At 38.5% G+C, this 21,342-nt stretch overlaps 2 protein-coding genes across 3 annotated transcripts; both read right to left on the bottom strand.

Moving 5' to 3' along the window:
- Positions 1 to 586: 586 nt before the first annotated feature.
- On the bottom strand, positions 587 to 1,303 carry LOC130135200 (ubiquitin domain-containing protein 7SL RNA1-like). The gene has a single exon (XM_056303751.1). It carries the CDS (start codon positions 1,301 to 1,303, stop codon positions 587 to 589), a length of 717 nt encoding a protein of 238 aa, XP_056159726.1.
- Positions 1,304 to 2,323: 1,020 nt separating this feature from the next.
- Positions 2,324 to 8,368, bottom strand: LOC115668736 (tyrosyl-DNA phosphodiesterase 1). Of its 2 annotated transcripts, none has more exons than XM_056303927.1 (16): positions 8,208 to 8,368; positions 7,945 to 8,124; positions 7,514 to 7,777; positions 7,145 to 7,291; positions 6,724 to 6,784; positions 6,402 to 6,478; positions 6,060 to 6,317; positions 5,248 to 5,337; positions 4,939 to 5,073; positions 4,537 to 4,686; positions 3,946 to 4,049; positions 3,602 to 3,655; positions 3,406 to 3,496; positions 3,094 to 3,174; positions 2,767 to 2,923; positions 2,324 to 2,683 (listed from the first exon to the last, which is right to left on the bottom strand). In XM_056303927.1, exons 1-16 carry the CDS (start codon positions 8,220 to 8,222, stop codon positions 2,586 to 2,588), a joined length of 1,962 nt encoding a protein of 653 aa, XP_056159902.1. In that variant the 5' UTR covers positions 8,223 to 8,368; the 3' UTR covers positions 2,324 to 2,585. The 2 variants fall into 2 exon arrangements, with proteins under 2 accessions (XP_056159902.1, XP_056159903.1); XM_056303928.1 differs by having other exon boundaries at positions 2,767 to 2,917.
- Positions 8,369 to 21,342: the final 12,974 nt, after the last annotated feature.

Raw genomic sequence — 21,342 nt, 5'->3', positions numbered from 1 at the left:
AGCAACTATCTTTCTTGCTTCAAAGCTTTTCCGTCAGATTCCTCATTTGGTAGATAATCACAGAGAAGATGTTGCATTTGGGTGAATTTTACGACTGAAGCTTCTTTGGCTGGTGCAATAATTTGGCCAAAAGGATTTAGAAGCTGAGGAGAACTAGTGAAAGATCGACTGAAAACTTGTCAATCAGGCCACGTACTTAAGAAGGCAACGTGTGTACAAACTAGGAAATCCAAATCCAAAAACTATTTAATTCCACCATTTCTCAACACAAATTTATTGACTTGACCTGCGGATGTGAGTCACCACGCATTTATCATCGCAGACAGAATTGAAATGAGATAAGAATATCACGCCCCAAGATTATATGATTTTCTAAGACAGTTGTATAAGAAGAGAGATATAACGACAACAAAGACGGAAAGGGAGAAAGAACAATGGAATCTAGAAAACCTGATAATGCCAACATAAAAGGTAAAAGGGGATTGCATGTCACTAGACCTATAACCTGTACTCACACTAAGAACTTTATTGTCATCATGCCCTAGATCTCCCAGTGAAACAGCTAATTGGATGCGAAAACCAGGCCTCATCGTGAAATCGTCCCCCTGAAAACCTCAATAGTATCGCCCATCTCGACGCCATGCCATTTGAACGACTCATCTTCATCCATCCCACTCTGGTTATGTATGAAAAAATACCCCTCCGATGGAAGATCGAACTTCAGGCTCGGCTGCAGCTTCTCAAGCTCTTTCCTCAGAACCTTTACTTTGTCCCACTGTTCCACTTCCACCGCAACTTTAAGGTTGGCTTTCCATGGCAACACCATCACCATGAACTTCAGAGGCTTGATCCGCACATCAACACTGGAATTGTCCTGAAGCTCGTAGTCGCATATCCGGCAATCATCTTCAAGTTCAGTTCCATTTGAATACAGCGTCACCCGCTCAAGAGGGACATCTTCCAGGGACCGGACAACCTCTCTCAAGCGTTTCACAGGGTCGTTCACATTAACTTCTATGGGAAGCCGCATATTGGATGGCAGCGTTCCTATCCGTAATTCAATTTTAGTGAATGGCGGTGGCTTTGGCTCGACAACGAGCCTAATGCGGGAGCAATCGTGGATGTTGCAGCCCTCGACATCGAGCTCATCATCAAGGGCCTCATCATTGAAAACCAAAGTTTGTCTATGGACGGGGATTCCTTGGTGTTTTTTGATCTTCACTTTGATCTCGAGGACTGTATCATGGAAACCAATTTGAATGCAGAAAGGACTTCCTTCCTGGGGCTCAAAGAAAACATACATTTTCGAGTGAAAAGGCGGGAAAATGTTCTGTGATGAAGCTCACTCTCAATGCTTATTATAGTCGCAAGATTGAGTTAATGAGATAGAAGTGGAATGAACTCATTTATGGAAAGAAATTCCGATAACTATGAGTCATGATCTTAGTGTCTCCGAGCCATTTGCATGAGGCACCACCATTTGTGTAGTTGAAGATGTTTCCATCTCATGAAGGATCTCTTCAATGTCCAACGGCCCAGCGTGACACATTTCATGAGTTAATTTTAGAATGCTAATGACGGAATATATTTTTTTTGTATAAGTTGTTTCTTTTATTTTCTTTTTATCTTTTCTTTGGCTAATAGTAATAATCAAAATTGAAAATATAGGCTGCATTTGATCGACTGTACGTAAGATACATGTTGATGCGGCTTCATGTAATGGGTCATTGCCTTCATTCTTTAAGCTTACGTACTCTTATTATCATTTGCTCAAATGCTATCATTTAAGTACATTTACTAGAATGTTATAGCCCCCTCGGTTCCTCCTGTATAAGTTTTATTACCTCATTGAAATTACTATATCTGGAATCACTTCTCTTCCTTATCAGTCATCTAAACCCCAGCCTCGTTGAGGCCCACTTTTGTTCAAATTCGGATCGGGTGTAAATTTGCAATAACCACGTCCATCCCATCCCAAGATTGATCAATTTGAAATCTAGTCAATTTAAATTTATAGTACCCGACTTCTCATCAAATCAAATTCAGATAGGGATGGGTTCGCCGAATGGGGTGGAACAGCAGGCAAGTCGGGTAAATTTTTGGGGTCGAACCGACTTTATCTCATTTACACTAGACTAACAAAACGAGAAATATGAAAGTGGAGCATTTAACCACATAATTATGCATTTTCTGGTATCTGTTTCTAAATGGTATAATAAGATATGAACATGTTACCATACTCCTATTGATTTCCTTTTCTTGCACATTCCAAGGCAAACATTTCTCCTGAAGGCTACTGAACCAGTTCAACTTGAAAACCAACTTGAATAAATCAAACCGTTACCGTTTACCTCAAGAGCAGTTCCAAAGTGAAATCATCCAATTTACAGTTCGATTTCTTAAGATGGCCAGTTCCACCCAAGTTCATTACCACAGGTTAGTTCCTAGACAGTGAAACCAACCACTGCGCTTGTCCAACCGGTACTTCAAATTGTTAGAATCAGAAAGCGGTGCAGTGGAATCATACTCGACACATAAAATAGACATAGCATCTTGGAAAGGTTTGAGAGAAATGTCCATGAAAGTCAAGACTCTTGAAAAGCATACAACTGAACTTGCCGTGGCCACACTTGACCGTACACATCTTTTTTTGTGTACCTCCGATCCCATGACCATGGCACATCTGCATCCAATGTTCAAAGAACTTAGACAATGGCAACCTTGGGAGGGAAAAAACCAAGAGACTATTTAAGTTCATTGTGCTACCTTCTTGAGAATATGATTGAGGAGGAAGCTCGTAAGGCACGGGCAAAGAAATTATATCGCGTGAGGAATCTTTATCCTGGGATCTCTGCCATGCCAGGGTCACCAGCTTGGCTCTACGTACTTCAGAATTTTTAGATGATGCAGCTACATCCTTAAACTGGGGAAAAAAAGAGAATATATGAAAGAGCTGTTTCCATTTCCCTTCAGTAAAAGTCAGAAATACAAAGAACTACATTCTGCTGCATCCTCCCTTATGATAATACAATCCCTAAAAAGGGGGGTGTAAAGAAAAAGACTATACAAACAAGAGAAGGATTTAGCTTTTACCTCTGAAGAAACCCCATTGTTTGTGCAAGAAAATTTTCTACCTCGTCTTTTGATGGAAGATGGTAAAAATAGCACTCCCAACTGTAAATAAGACACGAAACTTTTGCTCTATTAGGATGTGAAAGAAACACTTATGGCTACCTGAACTCCAACAACCTATAAATAGCGAAATAAAATGGGGTGTCACACTGCCAGAGCATTGGATATTCTGAGGAGATTTTCAGTATCTGACTTATGTCACTAGGTTGAAAACAGAAGTGTCGTTATACTGTTGGGATTATTTATCATCAAATGAAGTTTATCATCATATACCTCATAAGACCGAATCATCAATTGAGAATTTTTTTTCTGAAGTGCTCCCCAGGCTGCTTTGCTGAGATTTGCTGAAGTTAACAGCAACCAACTGCTCAAGTTAAGAATGTTCAGAAATTCAGTTTGCAAGTATTGGCAGCATCCTTAGAAAGAAGCATTAAGAACATAAAGTATTCACAAAGGAAACGATGCTTACGCGAGTTTCTGCCCCTTATAGCGTGCAAATGTCTTTATGTGTGGCATTGCACGACTGAAAAAATGAGAGATTGTATTAGCAGGAAACGAATAGTCCTTTCTTAGAATAAACAGAAAAACAAGACTCCCTCTCTCCATAGACTAGCTGCAGTCCATTTCGCGGTTCAGTAGATAGGAGTATTAGTGGCACTTTTTACCTGAGCATTCACATAATTCCAATTTTACAGTATAACATAGGCTACAGATATCAAATTAAAACAAGTAATGTAAGCAAATCTCACACAGGGTGTTGCAAGAAAGCTAAGTAATAATCAACCAAATCAACAAAATGAATCTTATTCTTACCAGCGACCAGTATGGCTAGCCTTCCATTTTGCCCAATACTTCTTCAAAAATTCCTTCTCCACATTCTTTAGTGGGCTTGGTATGGCATTTCCAGCTGCATAACCCTAGGTCAAAATAAACAAGGTAATCAAAATAAGATAGTATCTCAGAGGGAGTCAGCAATAGGTAGAGAAATATAATGAAGACAGAAGGTCCTAATTGCCTTTAGCATACTCGATGGGAAAAGGGCAAGCTCCAACCTCACTCACCGGAAAACAAAAGGAAAAAAAAATCTTACCATTTGAACTATGAGCTGGATTAAATGTCCAGTACTAAATCATGATGATGAACCATCTCTGATGTCAATCAAACTACACACAGTAGCCTACATAGGATGCTTTTAATAAAAAAGGCTCATCCCAACATTAAATATAGAGGACTCTAGTTAAATATTAAGTGACCTCAAGGAAAAATAAAACTATATCCAACTGTGTGGAGAAGGTCATGAAACTTCTAAAGCAATAGCAAAGTAAATATCTTAAACACCATGCCATAAACATAGAATAGATGAGTGTAATAATTTAAGCAAGGAAATGTACTACTTGATAGTACCTCTAAGGAGCATCGAACATCTTCCACTGTGGGCCATATGATCAGTGGATCACCTAAGCCAAGAGGCACTTTATCTTCTGAGAAGCCTGATGACATTGAAGATGCCAGCTCAGCCATCCACTTTTCGTCTAAAGACCCAAGGGAGGAAAACTGAATAAGCCAAAAAGAAAAATAGTGGGACAGTATTTGGGATAAGCTTAATAAACGCATTATATGTGATGATGCAGAATACGTAAACAGAGGGGCGCAATAGTAGCATTCACTTAATCCGCAATTGGGCATGTACATCTTTCTTGTATGCATGAACGCATGTTTGTTTGAGATGTGCGCTCATGCATGTGTAGCAGAATGCAGATAACTTTTGAACCTTCCACAAGTCAAGAACTACAAATCAAACCTTACCTGATAAACGAGAGGAGACTTCTGAAAATCCTTGTCAAAAGTACACTCTTGCAGGATGCTGCGCAGCTTCATGTGACCCCATTTTTTCAGGTTGGAACCCGTGTGGTATCCAGGTACTGATGCAATTAATCTAACCTGGAACTCATAATCCATCTCTCCCATTCATTAGTAAATGGATGACAAGTTGGCAAGAAATCCTCCCCCCCCCCCCCCCCCCCCCAAAAAAAAAAAAAAAAAACCCCGTAGCAGAAAAGAAAAAACAACCTCAACTATGGCATAAAGGCTGCCTGCAAACAATAGAGAACATACCACTGAATCTCTATAGTCGAACTTCCTGAAGAAAGAAGGATTAATGGTGAAATTGCCAACAGCTGGTACATTTATGTTGAAGTCAGGCCACTGTGATCAGTCCCACGAAGCAATAAGATAAAGGCAAGTGTCAGTAAATATTATATGCAGTAACAGCACTGCACCAATGAAAGCAGAGGATATCTGCAGCATTCCGCAATGAGAGTAACTGTAATCGAAGGAAACGAGAAAATGGGTTTGGAGAGGAAACAAGATCATATTGACTAAACCCTAAAATTTAAATGACAGAATCGAGATCTAGAACTTCTAATACAATAGGCAAGAAATCAATTGAATCATCGAAATGAATAGGTGAGTGCGAGATCTCCTACATGCTCCACGAGAAGCACTCCCAAATTGATTTATAACGATAATAAGGCCAAATCAAGTCAAAGGAACTTGAGGAGAAACGAGTGAATATTGCCCGCCAGAAGGTAACATTCAAAGTTCTTCAGTGTTCCTAAATTTCCTTATTAGACTACAATAACATCCTAAAGTTAGATTTCTTTCGTCAAGTAGACTAGAAACTTAAACCATTGCGCGTGTGTTTGAATGGATAAAACTAACAATTTTTCATGTTGCAACGTCATAGAAACTTTCTTTAGCATCAAGCCTGCAAGTTGAAATTACAATACTTTTTAGGGTTGTGTACTTAATTTTCCCTACAGTTAATCCAATTGACCATTGCAATATTGGAGTCAATCTTTAGGTTGAGAACGGCACACCATCAAAAGAAAACAAGTCAGATGGATTGCCATTGTGATTTGTCATACCTTTAGTGCACTGAGATAATCCACCAAATCATCTTCGAATCCACACCCATTGCCAGCATTACTTGGGTCCTTCCAAGGAAAGTCTTGCATCCACAATGCTTGGCTTTTATTGTTCCAGTCAACAAAGATCAAATTGGCGGTATGTACAATGATCCTCACTCCCGTAGGATAGACAAGAAGCATGGCCTTAGAATGGTGCGTGCCATAAGAAATGGGAAGTGCAGGTTTGTGTAGAACCCAATTTGCTGGTTTCTTTCTCTAGAAAAATGATGAGATCAAGAGAGTGCCAGTTTGGAAGAACTGAAACACAAAATAAAGCAATTATATTTACAGCCGACTTACCTTCATATGATCCAATGTACCGTCACCCTCCCCATGGATAACCAACACACGAGGAACTTTTGCCAGTATTGGACAAGCTACATCCAGAAAAGAACAATGAGAGAAAATTTAGAGATGCCATCATTTCAAGCTAGCACAAATATCAAAGTTCTTTTGTGTCTAAATACCTAAATGCAATTCACAGCTCATTATGCATCAGAAACACCTTCCCCATGCATTGCAAGCGTTGAAAACTTGAATAATAGATAATGGACGACTAAAAGAGGTAACACAGAAATATCAACTGCAGATGGATATTTTTTCATAATAAAAATGAACTGACCAGGAATCAACCAATCAATGTCCACCATGTAATTTGAAAGGATAGCAACAACAATGTCACCCTGTGTACAAAAAGGTTAATCAAGCAAGGTATCAGACTATGTCCAACAGCTAAGACTGCTATGTAAAATGCTACATAACACCAGCATGTAGGAATTATGAAGCTATGGGGAGCAAAAAATAGTTGAGGAAAGCTGACAAGACTGCCAGCTTAATCGCCATAGCAGCAATTTGCTCTTAATCGATGATGAAACAGTCCTCATCACAAAAGATAGCTTGATCCACAATTATTATCAGATGGATGATACATAATTCCTGAATTTATGTTTATCTATATGCAAACAGAAACTGGGGCTCTTTACATGACCATGAGAAGAATAAGAGTGTTATGCACAATGAGAGTTTACAGTCAAAATATTTACCTCTATTACATCTTCTATGGAAACACAGGATGTATTTGCCCATGCCGGGAGACCTTGCACACGTAGAAGCCGAAAGGTGCACGGCGACAGTTCTTCCGGAACACGAAAGTTACGAATCGCCTCCACATCACTGTGTCCCCTGTTTGCCTGCCAACATATAGAACACTTCAAGCTTATAAACCCAGTAATGTCTCCTTCACGAACCAGAAACAACTATGTCTACGACATTTTGATGATGAAAAAACCACTCCTTGTGGAAGGACACGCAAGACATCGCATGCACTTGGGAGAAATAACATCACAGAGACGGTACCTAGCTAGAAAGTCTTGATTTTTATGCCTTCACAAACAGAAATAAACAACGCGCACCTGAGATTGAGAGTCCCGCATAAAAGACTGATCTTGAACATCTTTTCGCGTCCTCTTTCGACCGCGATCCTCACTTGCACGCACATCATTATTCTTTCCACCATCTGAAGACCCACTTGGATCACCACTCAAGACTTCATACTTGAAAAAGTGATGTCCAGGAATCAACTCTATGACACAACCAGGACCAATGTCCACCTTCTCTCCACTTCCCACCCTCACCCTCTCATTCCCAGCATTAACAACGACAGGATTCGTCCCCTCCTACAACGAATTCATCCAATTCAAATATCAGCCGCATTTCCATTCCAAAAAAAACCAAATCCTCCGATTCACCAATCGCCCTTTCCCCACTTGGGACTTTCCAAAAGCAACCCACGTTTTCGTTTCAGGCGCCGCGAAAGGGAAGCTGAAAGGAGAGTGAAAATTACCACGAGCAGTGAAGCGGAGCCGTCGGCGGAGGCGGTCAGTGTGACGTGCTTGCGGCTGAGCCGCTTGTCCGGAAGAGAGACGGCGTTGCGGCCGACGACGTTGGGGCCTTCGGACAGAGGAATTCTGAGCGTCGACGTGTTCTCTTCGAGGGTTTTGGAGAGCGGGACCAAGTGACCAATCTGTCGCGGGAGAACGACAACATCGGAGACAACAAAGTGTTAACCGAAATTCTCGAAGAAGAAGAAGAAGAAGGGCAGCTTACAGGAGAATGCGCCATGTTCGAGCTTCAGCGTCGCATCGGAGAGCGGGCGGCGGCGAAGTTCAGAGAGCTCGCCGTGCGGTGCGGTGGCGCTTTTCTGGCAATCGGTGGCGCGGGGAGAAGCTCGTAATTTCGCCCGCACCAACCTTAGTCTTTAGGGGTGAGCAATCCGGCCGGTCCGGCCCGATAACGGTACTGCCCTTACCCGACCGGTTTCGGACCGGGTTCACACAGAAACCGGTTCTCTCCCGAGTAAAAAATTCGGAAAACCGATCTTGACCGGTTCGTTGTTCCGGTTCTATGCTATGAACCGATCGGATCTACCCCGAATTCGACCTTATAAGGCCTATTTTTCGGGTAGAACCGATTCTCAGCCCGTTTCCAAATCGGTTTTCGTGTATGATTGATTATGAGTCGGTTTGATAACCAAATTTCTCATTTTCCATTAAGGTCTCCAAGATATGTGAAAGACATCAAAATGTCATGTTTTCGCCGTAAGAAAGATGGAATGGAAAAAAAAGTAAGTCGGTTCCCAAGTCGACCCCAGAACCAAACTATAACTGGTTAGTCTGGTTTCAGAATTAACCGGTTCAATTTCTAGTTTCAATAATTGGGAACTTCGAGGGTGGGTTCCAAATTCTTGGCTTAAAATTTGCTCACCCCAAAATTGATCACCCATATTAATGCGAGAGGATTTTCCCTTTATCCCTACACTTTGCATGTCTCATGTTATTTGCCGTATTTCAAGAAATTTGAGAAGAGAAAACTTTTAGTGTGCGTATCTCATCTCTCCGACCAGTTTTTTGAGCAATATTTCTTTCGATTTGGCATAAATTTTCAAGAGCAATCTCATAAAAGACACGAAATTTCTAGAAAATAGGAAGAATAAATCTAAAATCTTTTATTGTTCCCTAGAGATAATTTAAAACCTAGCATATATTCATCCAAATTTTGCCAAGACATATCGAATCACCGTTAGCTATCAACACTTGACACGTATTTGTACATGCCTCTTGATAAAAATTACATTTTTCATCCTCATACTTTTATGAGCGTCCGGATTTAGTCCTTATTCTTCTTTGCTTAACAAATTCTACTTTTCATATTATTTTTTTGTCAGGTTTTCATATTGTTCATAGACAAGATTTTAAGTACAAATTTAATTTTTTTCATTTTTTGGAAAAATGGAAAATGGTGATGGCCATTGCTAGTACACGATACAAATTTATGTAGGGATGCGCAAGGCAGACCGACTAGACTAGGAACCGCCTGAACCAGACCGAACCGGTCGGTTGATCTAGTTTTCGAAAGTGTTGGTCTAGTTCGTGGTTCCTAAAAGTGAATCCAATGTCCAGTTGATCCAGTTCCCAATTACACGGAGGAATTGGACCGATTAGATCGGACCGACTATATATCTTTATTTATTTATTTCTTCAAAAAATTAAGAAGAAGAGAGCGACGTGAACAGTCTCACTGATTTGCTTCACTCTCATTAGTGCTTGAATCTCTCGCCCTCTTTCTTACTATTCATATTTTACTTTTATTGCTCCCCTATTGACTAACCTTTCCCATTATGTTCCAAAGAGAATATCCTTCTCTGTATGCTCTTTTCCTCACAATTAGATTTCCTCGCCAATTTGTTACCAAAATAAAATGGAGACAATCTCCTTTGCTTCCCTCTTCGATCATTGCCACATTTGTTGCCCCATTTTATGTAGTATGGAGGAATTTATTCCTTTGATCATGTTAGCTGAAATTAGCCGAAAAAAAGCATAGAAGATTTATTTGATTGATTGGTTGGACCTTTTTCTTTTTGTCGGAGAAGAGGCGAAATCTCTCGCCCTATTTATTTTTTTAATTTCATCTTCATGTTAAATAAGTGACTAATTCCATTGGACCGGATCAGATTCGGGATAGAACTGGGAACCGATCACCCTCAAATTTTTGTAAGTCTTTTATGGTTAATATCACTAGCTTTATTAGTAATGATTGAAGAATTTTTTTTTTTGTGTTAAGCCACCGAATGGTGTGAAATGGAGACACAAAAGCCTACAAAAATCAAAATTGCAACAAGCATATGAAGGTTTCAACACGAGTTGTACAAGTCAAGAGACTAAAAGAATAACTGTATAATTTTTTGAAAAGATAAAGGGGTATCATTGGACCCTTTACAAATGTCGTAATTATGTTTTCGTGTCTTGAAACTGTCAGCATAATCGTTTCGACGTTTATGGCACTGAGCACATCATTTTCGATGCAAGCGAATAGACAATCTTTCAGCAATCCATCTCTCATTCAATTGTATGGACGATTCAATCCGATGGAGTAATACTAATAGACAAACCAATGGTAATTTGAAAAAGTAGATAAATGAAAGGAAACACCATTCCATGTTTTTTCTCGACTAATTATTAGAAAACATATGAAATTTCTTCATTGGAACCTCTTTTCTAAATTTGGGCCTCCTAATTCTTATGGGGGTCAAATTTGTGTCCTTAAAGTTTATTGAGGTCAAGACTTGAAGCTATGATCGATTCCAATGAGGCAATTTCGGCCATAAAGGCCCGCGATGGCTACATGAATGATGGCCTTGGACAAACCATATATGGGGCCACCTGAGGTTGACAACTTTGGATTTGAGGCGGCGATGCTACGGTGCCACCTTCCGAGAGAGGGTGGAGGACGGGGGATGGCCGACCCCAATGCACGGGAGGGCTAGCGACGTATGTGGTGGCTCGTGTGGCTCATACTGAACTAGGTAATGATGTGAGGGGATGAGGATACCACAACGACAAGTGAGGGAATTTCACGAGCCAAATTTAAAATATGCTACAAAGACACATGGTTTCACGTATAGGATTGAGATTGTTTGGAAAATGAAAAGGAATAAGCTATTCATATTATGAAGAGTTAAGTGTATCGGAAATCCTAAAACTTGTCGCAAAACTACAATTGAGTGCCAAAACTTTCGAAAAGTACAGTCAAGTCCAAAAATTTTGTCAAGTTGATGCATTCAAGTTATTTTATTAATTCCGTCCAATTTATATACAGCAAATACCGAACATGTGGCACTGATGTGGCGACCACCAAGCACCACATTAGAAAAATATTAAAGATAATCCAATTCATTCGCCATTGACGCACTCAATCCAATGTGAATGATCTCAAGGAATCGATGCAAAGACGCGATTGAAGCCACCGGCACTAACACTTGGTTGCAATTGAAGGCTCTATTTGTTTCGCGGAATATAAATGATTTGGAAAATATTGTTTGAAAAACGATCATTTGTATCTCTTCAAATAATTAGCTAATGAAAAAATAATTCATCATTGATAACAATTTATGTCTAAACAGTTTTCATGAACTGTTAGAAAGTCTAACTCAAAAACTTAATTTAAGAGATGGAAAGAGACAACATGAATTTAAAGAGCATTTAGGACCAATTATCAAGCATGTGGGACAATGCTTCAACACCCCCTCTCTATGCAAGCCGGATTACGAGCAGCACATGGAATTTGACTAATGGGAGTCGACGCACATTCGCGAAAAGGTTAGCACTAGCTCTGATGCTATGTTAGAAAGTCCAACTCAAAAGCTTAATTTGATAGGTAGGAGGAAATCACATGAAAAAAAGCAACATTTAGGACATGTTGTCAAGCAATAAGAGACAATACTTTAATTAAAGAAATATTTTTTGTTCATTCATTTTGGAATTGATATAAGCAATTGATTTTCGAAAAATGTTTTTCAAAACTTTCATTTTTCACAAAATAAACAGAGCCTAAATTTGAAAAAAAAAAATTGACTTTGAGGTTTCAAGACCAATGAAGACATGATTCTAAATTTCTAAGACAACATTAGCTTTTGAAAATTCTTTCACTTTATCATCCAATGCAAAATCGCTAGATTCGACCTCACACCAATCATGATTTCTTCACCACCACCCATGACTCCTCCGGCCTCGCACCAATCACGACCCTAGATACGAGGTCGCGGAGATTAAATCATAGCCGTCTTCATGCTCATAGCCATGATCGCTCGAGCTTTGTCTAGCTCCTGACCATGGCTATGCCGGCTTCCAAGCTTAAAGCTTGCAACCATGACCACTAGAGTCTCGTTGAGCTTCCGAACATCGAAATTAGAGAACGAAGGGAGATGAACCGTAAGTCTTTGTAGGTTCTACATTAATAAAAGAAAGCGATAGAGGAAGACCCGAAGTTTTGATCTTTTCTTTTCTTTTCTTTTTTTTCCCTTTTTAATTATTTTCATTTTCATGTTTTTTAAGAGATGCTTGGTGGGCACTACGTATCTTGAAAAAAGTAATAAAAGAAAAGCTACATCAACATTTTCCGTCAATCAAGTTGAATGAAATTAGCAAAATGACTTGATCATATTAAGTTAACAAGTTTTAGAATTCAGTCGCACTTTTTAAAAAAAATTAAAATTTAATTATATCTTCACGATAAGTTTTACGACTTTTGACACATTTATTTATGTTTGTAAAAGAAATATATGTGAATGATGATATTGTAATAGGGTATGCCAGTTGTTTGTATAAGTTTCTAATTTGGGTTGATTGAATTTTAGTATTTTGTTGGAAACCAGAACATGTGTCAGATATGACCCATCTTTTCCATCACATCAACAGGGAGCATGAATAATGGGGCGTGATACTTCCACGTGTTAACACGTAGAACCCACAAAATTAAAATTGAAAAGGTCGGATCTTAGGGTCACCATAATGATTGCTGCCGCCGACAGAAGATCACAAAATTCAAATTGAAAACGGGTCAACAACGACATGACCCGCAAACCCCCATCCCACCACTCGACTTTGACCAATCGAGTCGTCACACGGCACACCAACTTGAACCAAAAAAATTATTTTGGCAATCAATCGACATCCCAGCACCTTGCTAATCTTGAGAGGGACATCTTAATGTGACCACACTGATGAATGTTCCAGCGTACATCTTTATTGCCCATGTTCATTGTCCATTTACAGGACTATGTTCAGAAAAATCTAATGCCATCTTTTCTCTCTCTCCTATAATTTTTTTTGCCAAAATAATGTGTCATTCATTTTCGCGGAAATATAAAAGAAGAACAATGCAATCTAACTGCAAGCTAAATTACCAATAGGCATACGATCCTGCTGGTAAAAGGAATGGAGAGTGGGGATATATCACATGGGCGGAATTTGACTTCTGCGCTCTACAAGAGGCAAAACAAAAATCAGAGAGTGAGGAGAGTTAGAAATAAGACAAGTAAAAAAAAAAAAACTACAAACCAAGTTAAATTTTAGACAACTTCAATACAAAATAAGTTACGGATAACAAGATGAATTGCCGGAACGAGGTTAGGGATCGCTCGCTCAAAGAGCAAATATGTGACTTTTTCAAATCAGAATCGGCGGCCAATCACTGAATATATCTTTAGTAATGAGCACACACCAAGATCTCATTCTATTGTTATGGTTTTGCATTTCGGCTACCATTGCCGTTCATAGTAACAATATTGAACGAACAGAGATCTGATACATGTGAGAGCGAAACCTTTATAAAACTCCTCCAATCTCATTTGAAACTGTACTTGTACACCAACGGAACTCGAGAGAACCGAAACCCTGAAATCATACATGCAAAAATTCCTAAATCTAGATTAGATTGGGATAGAAACCTCCCTAAAACGGGAGAGAAGCTTCCAAATCTAGATTAGATCAGAAGAGAAAAACTTCGTAAAACGAGAGGAAAGCAAAAAAAAAAATAGAATAGCAAACCAAATTAGCCAAAGGAAAAAAATGGAGGGGAGAGAGAGATCTAGCTTGAACCCTCTCCTCCATGGAAGTTGAAGAAGAACGATGTGTAAAGATTAGAGAGAGTGGAGAAAATCCTAGAGAGGAAAAACCACGCTTTTTTGGGTCCCACTCTTTGCTTACAATTCAACATGCACAAATGTTTGCATTCTATGATTAAGATAGAAGAAAGCATTTCAATCTATGCAGACCTACAATTGGTTGGACTTTCAGTACCATTAACAATAATTGATCATTATGGCCATTATAAGGTTTACCGTAATGTTCGTGATAAAAATTGCATCATGAAATATCTATTTCGAAATACATATGCGATTCGAGATAAAAAATGAATAACATTTGCCAGAAGTTTCGAAAGGCTAGATCTAGCACAAAATGAATCAATTTTGTCGATCAGTCTTAATATTTCTAACATAAGTCCATACAAAATTCATAACACACTCAACTCAACTATATTTGTAAAATATAGATTTTCTACAAGTTCTTTAACATCCAAATTTTCTTAGTATACAACACATATGGACAGGTAATCAGAAAGTTAATCGAATTGTTGTATTATATATTATAGGAGATACAAAATTATGTGAACCCTTTTATTGAGCCAAAAAAAAAAAACATAGGGGACACACAAGATATCTTGTGATGCTACAATGTGATACCATAGACTCTAGTAAGAATTTTTGCTTGATAATATAGGAAAGCTTTAAGGGTCCGCTATTTCCACGCCCCGAATAACTAAAACTTGCCTAATTCATATCCATCTATCTAAATGACAAATCTATCCCTCACAAATTTACCGTTTCACTTATTTCTCTTCCTCTAAGGTAGTCCAGCAAGTTATAGACTAGGGGCCTTGATGTATCTAATGCAATAATTCAGAAGATAGGATTTATTTTACTTATTGGATCTTTCAAATTATCCCTGCATTGCCTAATAAAATTGTAAAAAATAAGGCCATAATTATAATTCAATACATCTCTTACTGCCTATTTTCATTTGGTAACTACGAATTTTCTTCTCGTAAATGATCATCAAATTTCACGTATGCACATAGCGCGTTGTTGAACTATGAAATAAATAAAATTCTTTAATTCCCTTAAACAATGATATCATTTTTTTCCTGTGACTTACTAGAAGCACAATAAATTATAAGAGTTAACAAGATGCGCTGTCATATACTTCATGAGGGAAGGATATTCTTTCATCAAATTATTGTGTGAAATAATACATGCACATTACATATATAAATATTTTTCCATGTAGAATTTTGGTTAAGAAATCACAATATATATATATATATATATATATATATATATATTCATTTTACAATTGCATATAAGTCATATAAGGGTCTTAGGTGGTGCAATTTTAATGGAGAAACGTTGTAGGACGAGAGGTACAATATGGGACAGCTCAAACTTTGCCATGTTACAACCAGAAGGCTGTGCTACCTCCGGACAGATACATCACATGCTTTTGTATATTGATCTTGGGGACATATACACACACACACACACACCATATGAACAAGATTAATTGAAATCCTCTCTCATTGTCCCCTCTCAGATCATGCAAAAACGTAGCCTTTGGTAAGTCTATATCTGTATTGAGGGAAAAAAGGACATATTATATCATTTGAAATTGTGTAATTTGTGGAACAACAACCAACAGTTTTAAAAGTTTAAAATATCAGCTTGAAGGCGTGTGATATGATATTTAAGTAGTTTAACATAAACCAAGCACTAATTAAATTTGCTTCTGGGTATTTGAAAATAGAAGTTTTTAAAGTTGAAGGGTTGGATTTTACTATGCTGTTGATATAAGGATATGAGAAGCAACTCCGAAAATATTTACTATTCTTGGCTATCGATTAAATGAAATTCGGAGGTGGTGATTACTTTAAAACTACTTTTTAACTAATGAAAAGGTGAGAAGAAGCGACCGTCACTAAGCCCGTCGCTTGTGCCCCACGACGGTGCTATTGGGAGTAGAACCGGGGTGACCCTACATCGTGCCATGATCGAACTGACGTCCCAAACGAACCAAGGCTTCTCAAAGTCGAGAATCGACCGAGAGGTTTCGGACCCATGGTCAGGGGCATTTCAAATCACTTGGAAGTAAGCCCTGCACCACTAAGCCAACTACCTGTCGATAAATTCAGTTATGAAACTCCATTCATTGTTCTTGCCATAGTCACTTAATCAAACGAACAAACTCTTTCTTGTTTATTTAGTCATCTCCGTATCTTTTCAAACTATTTAGTTCATGTTTCACTAGTCCATTTTCACGTTATCACTTCAAGTATGCTGTCTTAGTCACCGGATCGCGACATCTATCCTTCACATTTTACACTTCATCACGTCAAAATCATTGTCCAAAAACCTTAACATCCATCTCTATCTTCTCCGCCTTTCCATATTTTTCTATTGAAGGTCTGAGAGCAGGTAGAGAGAGAGAGAGAGAGAGAGAGAGAGAGAGAGAGAGAGAGAGAGAGAGAGAGGGGTGGATTAGTGAGAAGATATAATCATATGGGTCATTATCTAAGCATTGTTTCATATGGGTCATTATCTAAGCATTGTTTTATCTCTAGTTGATCTTTTTACGACACTAGAGTTACACCAAGTTTCAGGTGTTTGAGCAAGAGGAGAGCAATCCAAGCTTAGAGTTTATAAATCACTTACTAGCGGTTGGAGAGTTGACTTAGCGTCCGCTTGGTATTAGGCTATTAGTTCTGGTTAAACTGTACCTAGATGGGCTGCGCTTTGATGGAGTTGTGGTGTGAATTGTCTTGTGTGAGTTTGGTAACACCTATTTTAAACCCGCAACACCTTTACAACTGGGTGTGTCGGCTTTCTAAAAGTTATTGTATAGAGGTGGTTGCCAGACATCTTATAAAAGCTACAACGTCCTTTTTCACAATTGAATTTGGTGTCAGAAAAATATACCAAAGAGACTTACTTTGAGGCTTGGGCAACGGGATGAGTAGCCTTGAAATTAAGGAGAAAGACATAGAATATATGATGCGACAGTGTCATGTGAGGAAACAAGCCAATCGGAGTGAGATTTTAAAATGAGTCATGCTAAGAGGATGGTGCAGTTATATTAAATTTGAATTTCTAACCGTGCTATGTTGACCACAAGTTGCAATTTGTGACCGGTGGGCAACCTAATTTTATTTTCGGTCAAAGTAACATTTATTCATTTTCACAAAAATACAAGAGAAAACCAACGCCATTCAACTGCACACCAAGACAAACTAGGACAAATCTAGACAATTTCAAAATAAAACATGCTCCCGATAACGTGACACTGTCATTTCCACATAAATTCGCATGGTAACTAACTTTGAGAAAGTGCGGAACGAAGATTTTATCATTTTATAGGGATAATGTCACCATTTGTCTATCTATTTTTGTTCGAAACTCAAAATCATCCCTCTATCTTTTTTATGTTAAAGACGTCCTTTGTTTGTCCTTCCGTTATACCTTCTTCTTTTTTCTTGCCAGTTACTTTTATTGACGTGGATTGCAATATTACTAACATAGACGTTGGAATACACATGTTGTACTATGATTCGCTCAACATCATTATGTGACACCAAATAGGTATCAAATAAGCAACGTAAAAGAAAACAAATTGAGAGAGAGAGGGGGGGGGAGGGTCAAGTTCAAGCTAGAAGACACTGTAACCACTCACAATGGTCATGTCCGCTAGATCTTTTCGAATCGCGAAGCTCAAGGCTGCCATGACTGGTAGAGCTTTGAGCTTGCATTTCGAGCTTGGAGCGAGTGGTTATGGCCGTTTGAGTTTTGAGTCATGAAGCTCAAGGTCATGGCCACTCGAATTGATCTCACGGTCATAGTCGCTCAATTGGTAGTCGTGAGTAGGTACTAATCATGATCTTTGTATTGTCGGGGGTGTTTTGAGAGTTTTCTTCAAGTTTATTATTTCCTTATTTTATTTTATTATATTCACATATAAGGAATCGTACCTTGGCATTAATGGAAATCAAAATAAGTGAGATTTTCCTTCCAAATTTCTCAAAGAAACCGGATAAACAATTTAACCGATTTCCTCAGGAAAATGGAAGGTAGAGAAGGCACCGTCTCCTTTTTAAGAGGGATAGTGTTGTTATCTGATCGTTTCTCTTTTAACATTTATACGTAAAATTAGTTGATATGCATATCACGCGAATAATGTGACAGACCAATTTATGTCACATCAATTATATAATAGATATATCAAATTCTTTCTCCATCTTATGTCTTAATCTTTCTATTAGAAATGCGGATAAGTGAAAGATATGTGTAATTTAAAAGGGAAGGGAGCAAATGTAAGTTTCTAAAAAAAGTTATAAGCCAATTAGAATATATTAATTATTCATCATACCAATTTTTGTATGTGCGACTTTTTCCTTAACACAACTCAAACATGCATCTTAACATTATTAACAAACCATTTTCAAATATACTAACACAGTCTATAATTCATATAAAAGTCATTAACCGCATGGTCTAGGGATGCCCACTTCGATCTTCCAATGCACAAATACATCCAAAGGGAACATAGGCATCGTTTAGACACACCATATCAATTGCAAACGTGTGGTGAATCAAGATTCGAATGCAGACACTTCCCCAAAGAGATTCGTGTGGTGGGCATCGATTCATCAGAGGATTGAAATGATTCATCGTGAAGGCAGCTTTCACAGCGCGAAAAACTTAACGTGCAAAACAGTGAAAATACTGTGAACCCGGGTCATGGAATCTTCATTCAAAAGGTAGATCATATTGTATGGTTATATGGAATGAAGCCAATAACACTGAAGTGAAGTCCTTATTCTCTTTTGGGACAACCCACTTTTAAATGGGAAAATTATTGAACCAGTATTAAATCTATTGTATGGATACCACTTTAGTTTTAAACTTTTCAATTTTGTCAATTTTGTCCTAATCTTTTGCACGATATTCTAAGATAGTCCTTCCAGCCAATTTTTTCCTAAAATTGCTGATATGGCTATCCAGTCGTCGCTAATCTTCCTACGTGGTGCACCGCCACATCAATGATTTTCGGCAAAAATTGGCCGGAAGGACTACTTTAGAATTTTGTGCAAAGGCTTATGACTAAATTGGCAAACTTAGAAAGCTTAAAACTGAATTGGCATCCGTACAATAGGTTTAGGACTAATTGGACAATTTCCTCACGTCGTAATAGTGAAGATACTAATGCCGCATAATGTATAATTTTAGTAAGAGATTCATGTTAAAAAAATATATGTTAACGTATTGCACATCGCTCGTGTACAGGTTTATATGCTTTTCATATGCATGTGATTTCTTTCCATTTATCAGTTTAATATTTTGAATCGAACAATCTAACAATATCAAAGCCTACATGCGAAATGTGTCTAGTGATTGAGCATCTGCATTATCACAACGAAAATAACGTAACCCAAAAAAGGAGAAGAAAATCACAAATTAGACAAGTTGAACTAAAGGAGTCTCCAAAGCTGTTTGCTTCACTGATTTTGCTAGTGCTATCTTGTCAATATGGATGTAGAACAAGGGATGTGTGTGGGCGACGCCATTATTTTACATTCCACCAATTAAAATGGAATTAAGCCTGACTATATTGCATTTCACCACAAAGAAACCTCAATCATTGATTTTCTACTAATCAACTGCATAATAAAACTCCATGTTGTGCAATTGACTGTGGGATCAATCATCAATTCGTTGATTGTGACATGAATATGACCCGACTACTGACCCGATCAGATAAATTTTAAAATGACCCGTGCTAGAGATAATTAGGGATTGATATTTAGGGATTTCTCTAACAACCCTGATTGAAAATTTTTCACGATGGTATGAGGTGAAAGCGGAGGGTAAGGCCGGTTCGATTGTTCATTTTTTTTTTATCCTTTTGGATTTAGTATGAATATCGCTTTGCAATATCAAAGTGTGTAAGAGAGGCCAGATATATTTCGGGGGCTGGGGTTGAGAGTTTTCTATCCTTTTTCGTTGTACTTCGAATTTGACTATTTACTTCTTCTCCTCCTTCACCCGTGGACACGAAAAAGTGGCCGAATCACATAAATTTCTTAGCTCTTTCTTTCACTTTACATATCACAATACCCTCGCCAGACAAAATTACCAAAAGGAAGCCCTAATCGGAGTCCGTCAGTATATCAAGTTGGACTCATCTTCACTAAAAAAATTAAAACAATTCATTTGCATACCAAATCGATTAGGATATATCAATTCATTTTTAAACCATATCCCGGATGTGAGACTTCTTTCACCTAACACCTGCACACGTCTACCTTAACAAATCTACCCCTCACATATGAGCCAGTTATGTTAGGCCCGCTCCTCCTCAATCTAGTTATCGTTAAGCTCCAACATTATCTTAACTCAAATTCCCACCTCGACCTAGCTAAGTTTTTGGCAAATGATTGGTGAGAGCAACAACATCTGCCTTTAGACTCTACTTCAATCTCCTCAGCCTAACTAAGTTTAGTGGGAAGTCGGGGGACGTCATTCGCCACCTAGATTAGGGAGTCACATCCAAGATTTTTTTCTTGAGATATCCACCACATGCCGGTCCGTAGGTCGGCCTATCCAAACCATCGGGTTTGATACAACTTGTTGGGACGTCCAACAGAAATGAAATACTTTCAACTGGAAAAATCACCAAGAGGGAGCCCAAATCCGAATTTATCAATATGATCAATTGGATCCACGTTCACTTAAAAACTTAAGTCATTGAGTTACGAATCAATTATAATAAATAAATCCACTCGCATTGCACCACATCCCGATATTAGACTTCTTTAGCCTAATATCCTCACTCGTATACTTTAACACTTTTAAGATTACATATTTTTCTCTTAACATAATTAACAGATATTGTCGTTTCAGGACAAGTAATTATATAGATATTTTGGGCCTACAGCTTGGCAACCTATAGTTGCTTTCAAGGACAGTACAAGTGCAGCTTTTTTGGCACAGAAGATACATGTGTGTCTGTGTTGGTGCACCTCCATGCCTTTCATCATTTAAAGCCCTGCACATGCATATGCATGCCCATTCGCACCCTATTTTGTCATTTCTTTTCTCCCCTCCCACGAAAATTTCTTCAATATCATGTCGACGTGAAAATCCTCACCATTTCGACATGCATGTGACATTCGATGCTGCCACGTACGTGCCGACATGGACTTAGAGGTTACGGCTCCACGGTCGGGTCGGGTCCAGCACCAATCATGTGCCCTGTTTCAGACAACCACACTTGCACAGAGAGAGAGAGAGAGAGAGAGA

Source organism: Syzygium oleosum, unplaced genomic scaffold, assembly GCF_021117445.2.
Source record: "Syzygium oleosum isolate NSW1041296 unplaced genomic scaffold, Sole_v2.1 Sole_v2.29, whole genome shotgun sequence".
Lineage (NCBI taxonomy): Eukaryota > Viridiplantae > Streptophyta > Magnoliopsida > Myrtales > Myrtaceae > Syzygium > Syzygium oleosum.
This window is presented reverse-complemented; position numbering and strand designations above follow the sequence as displayed.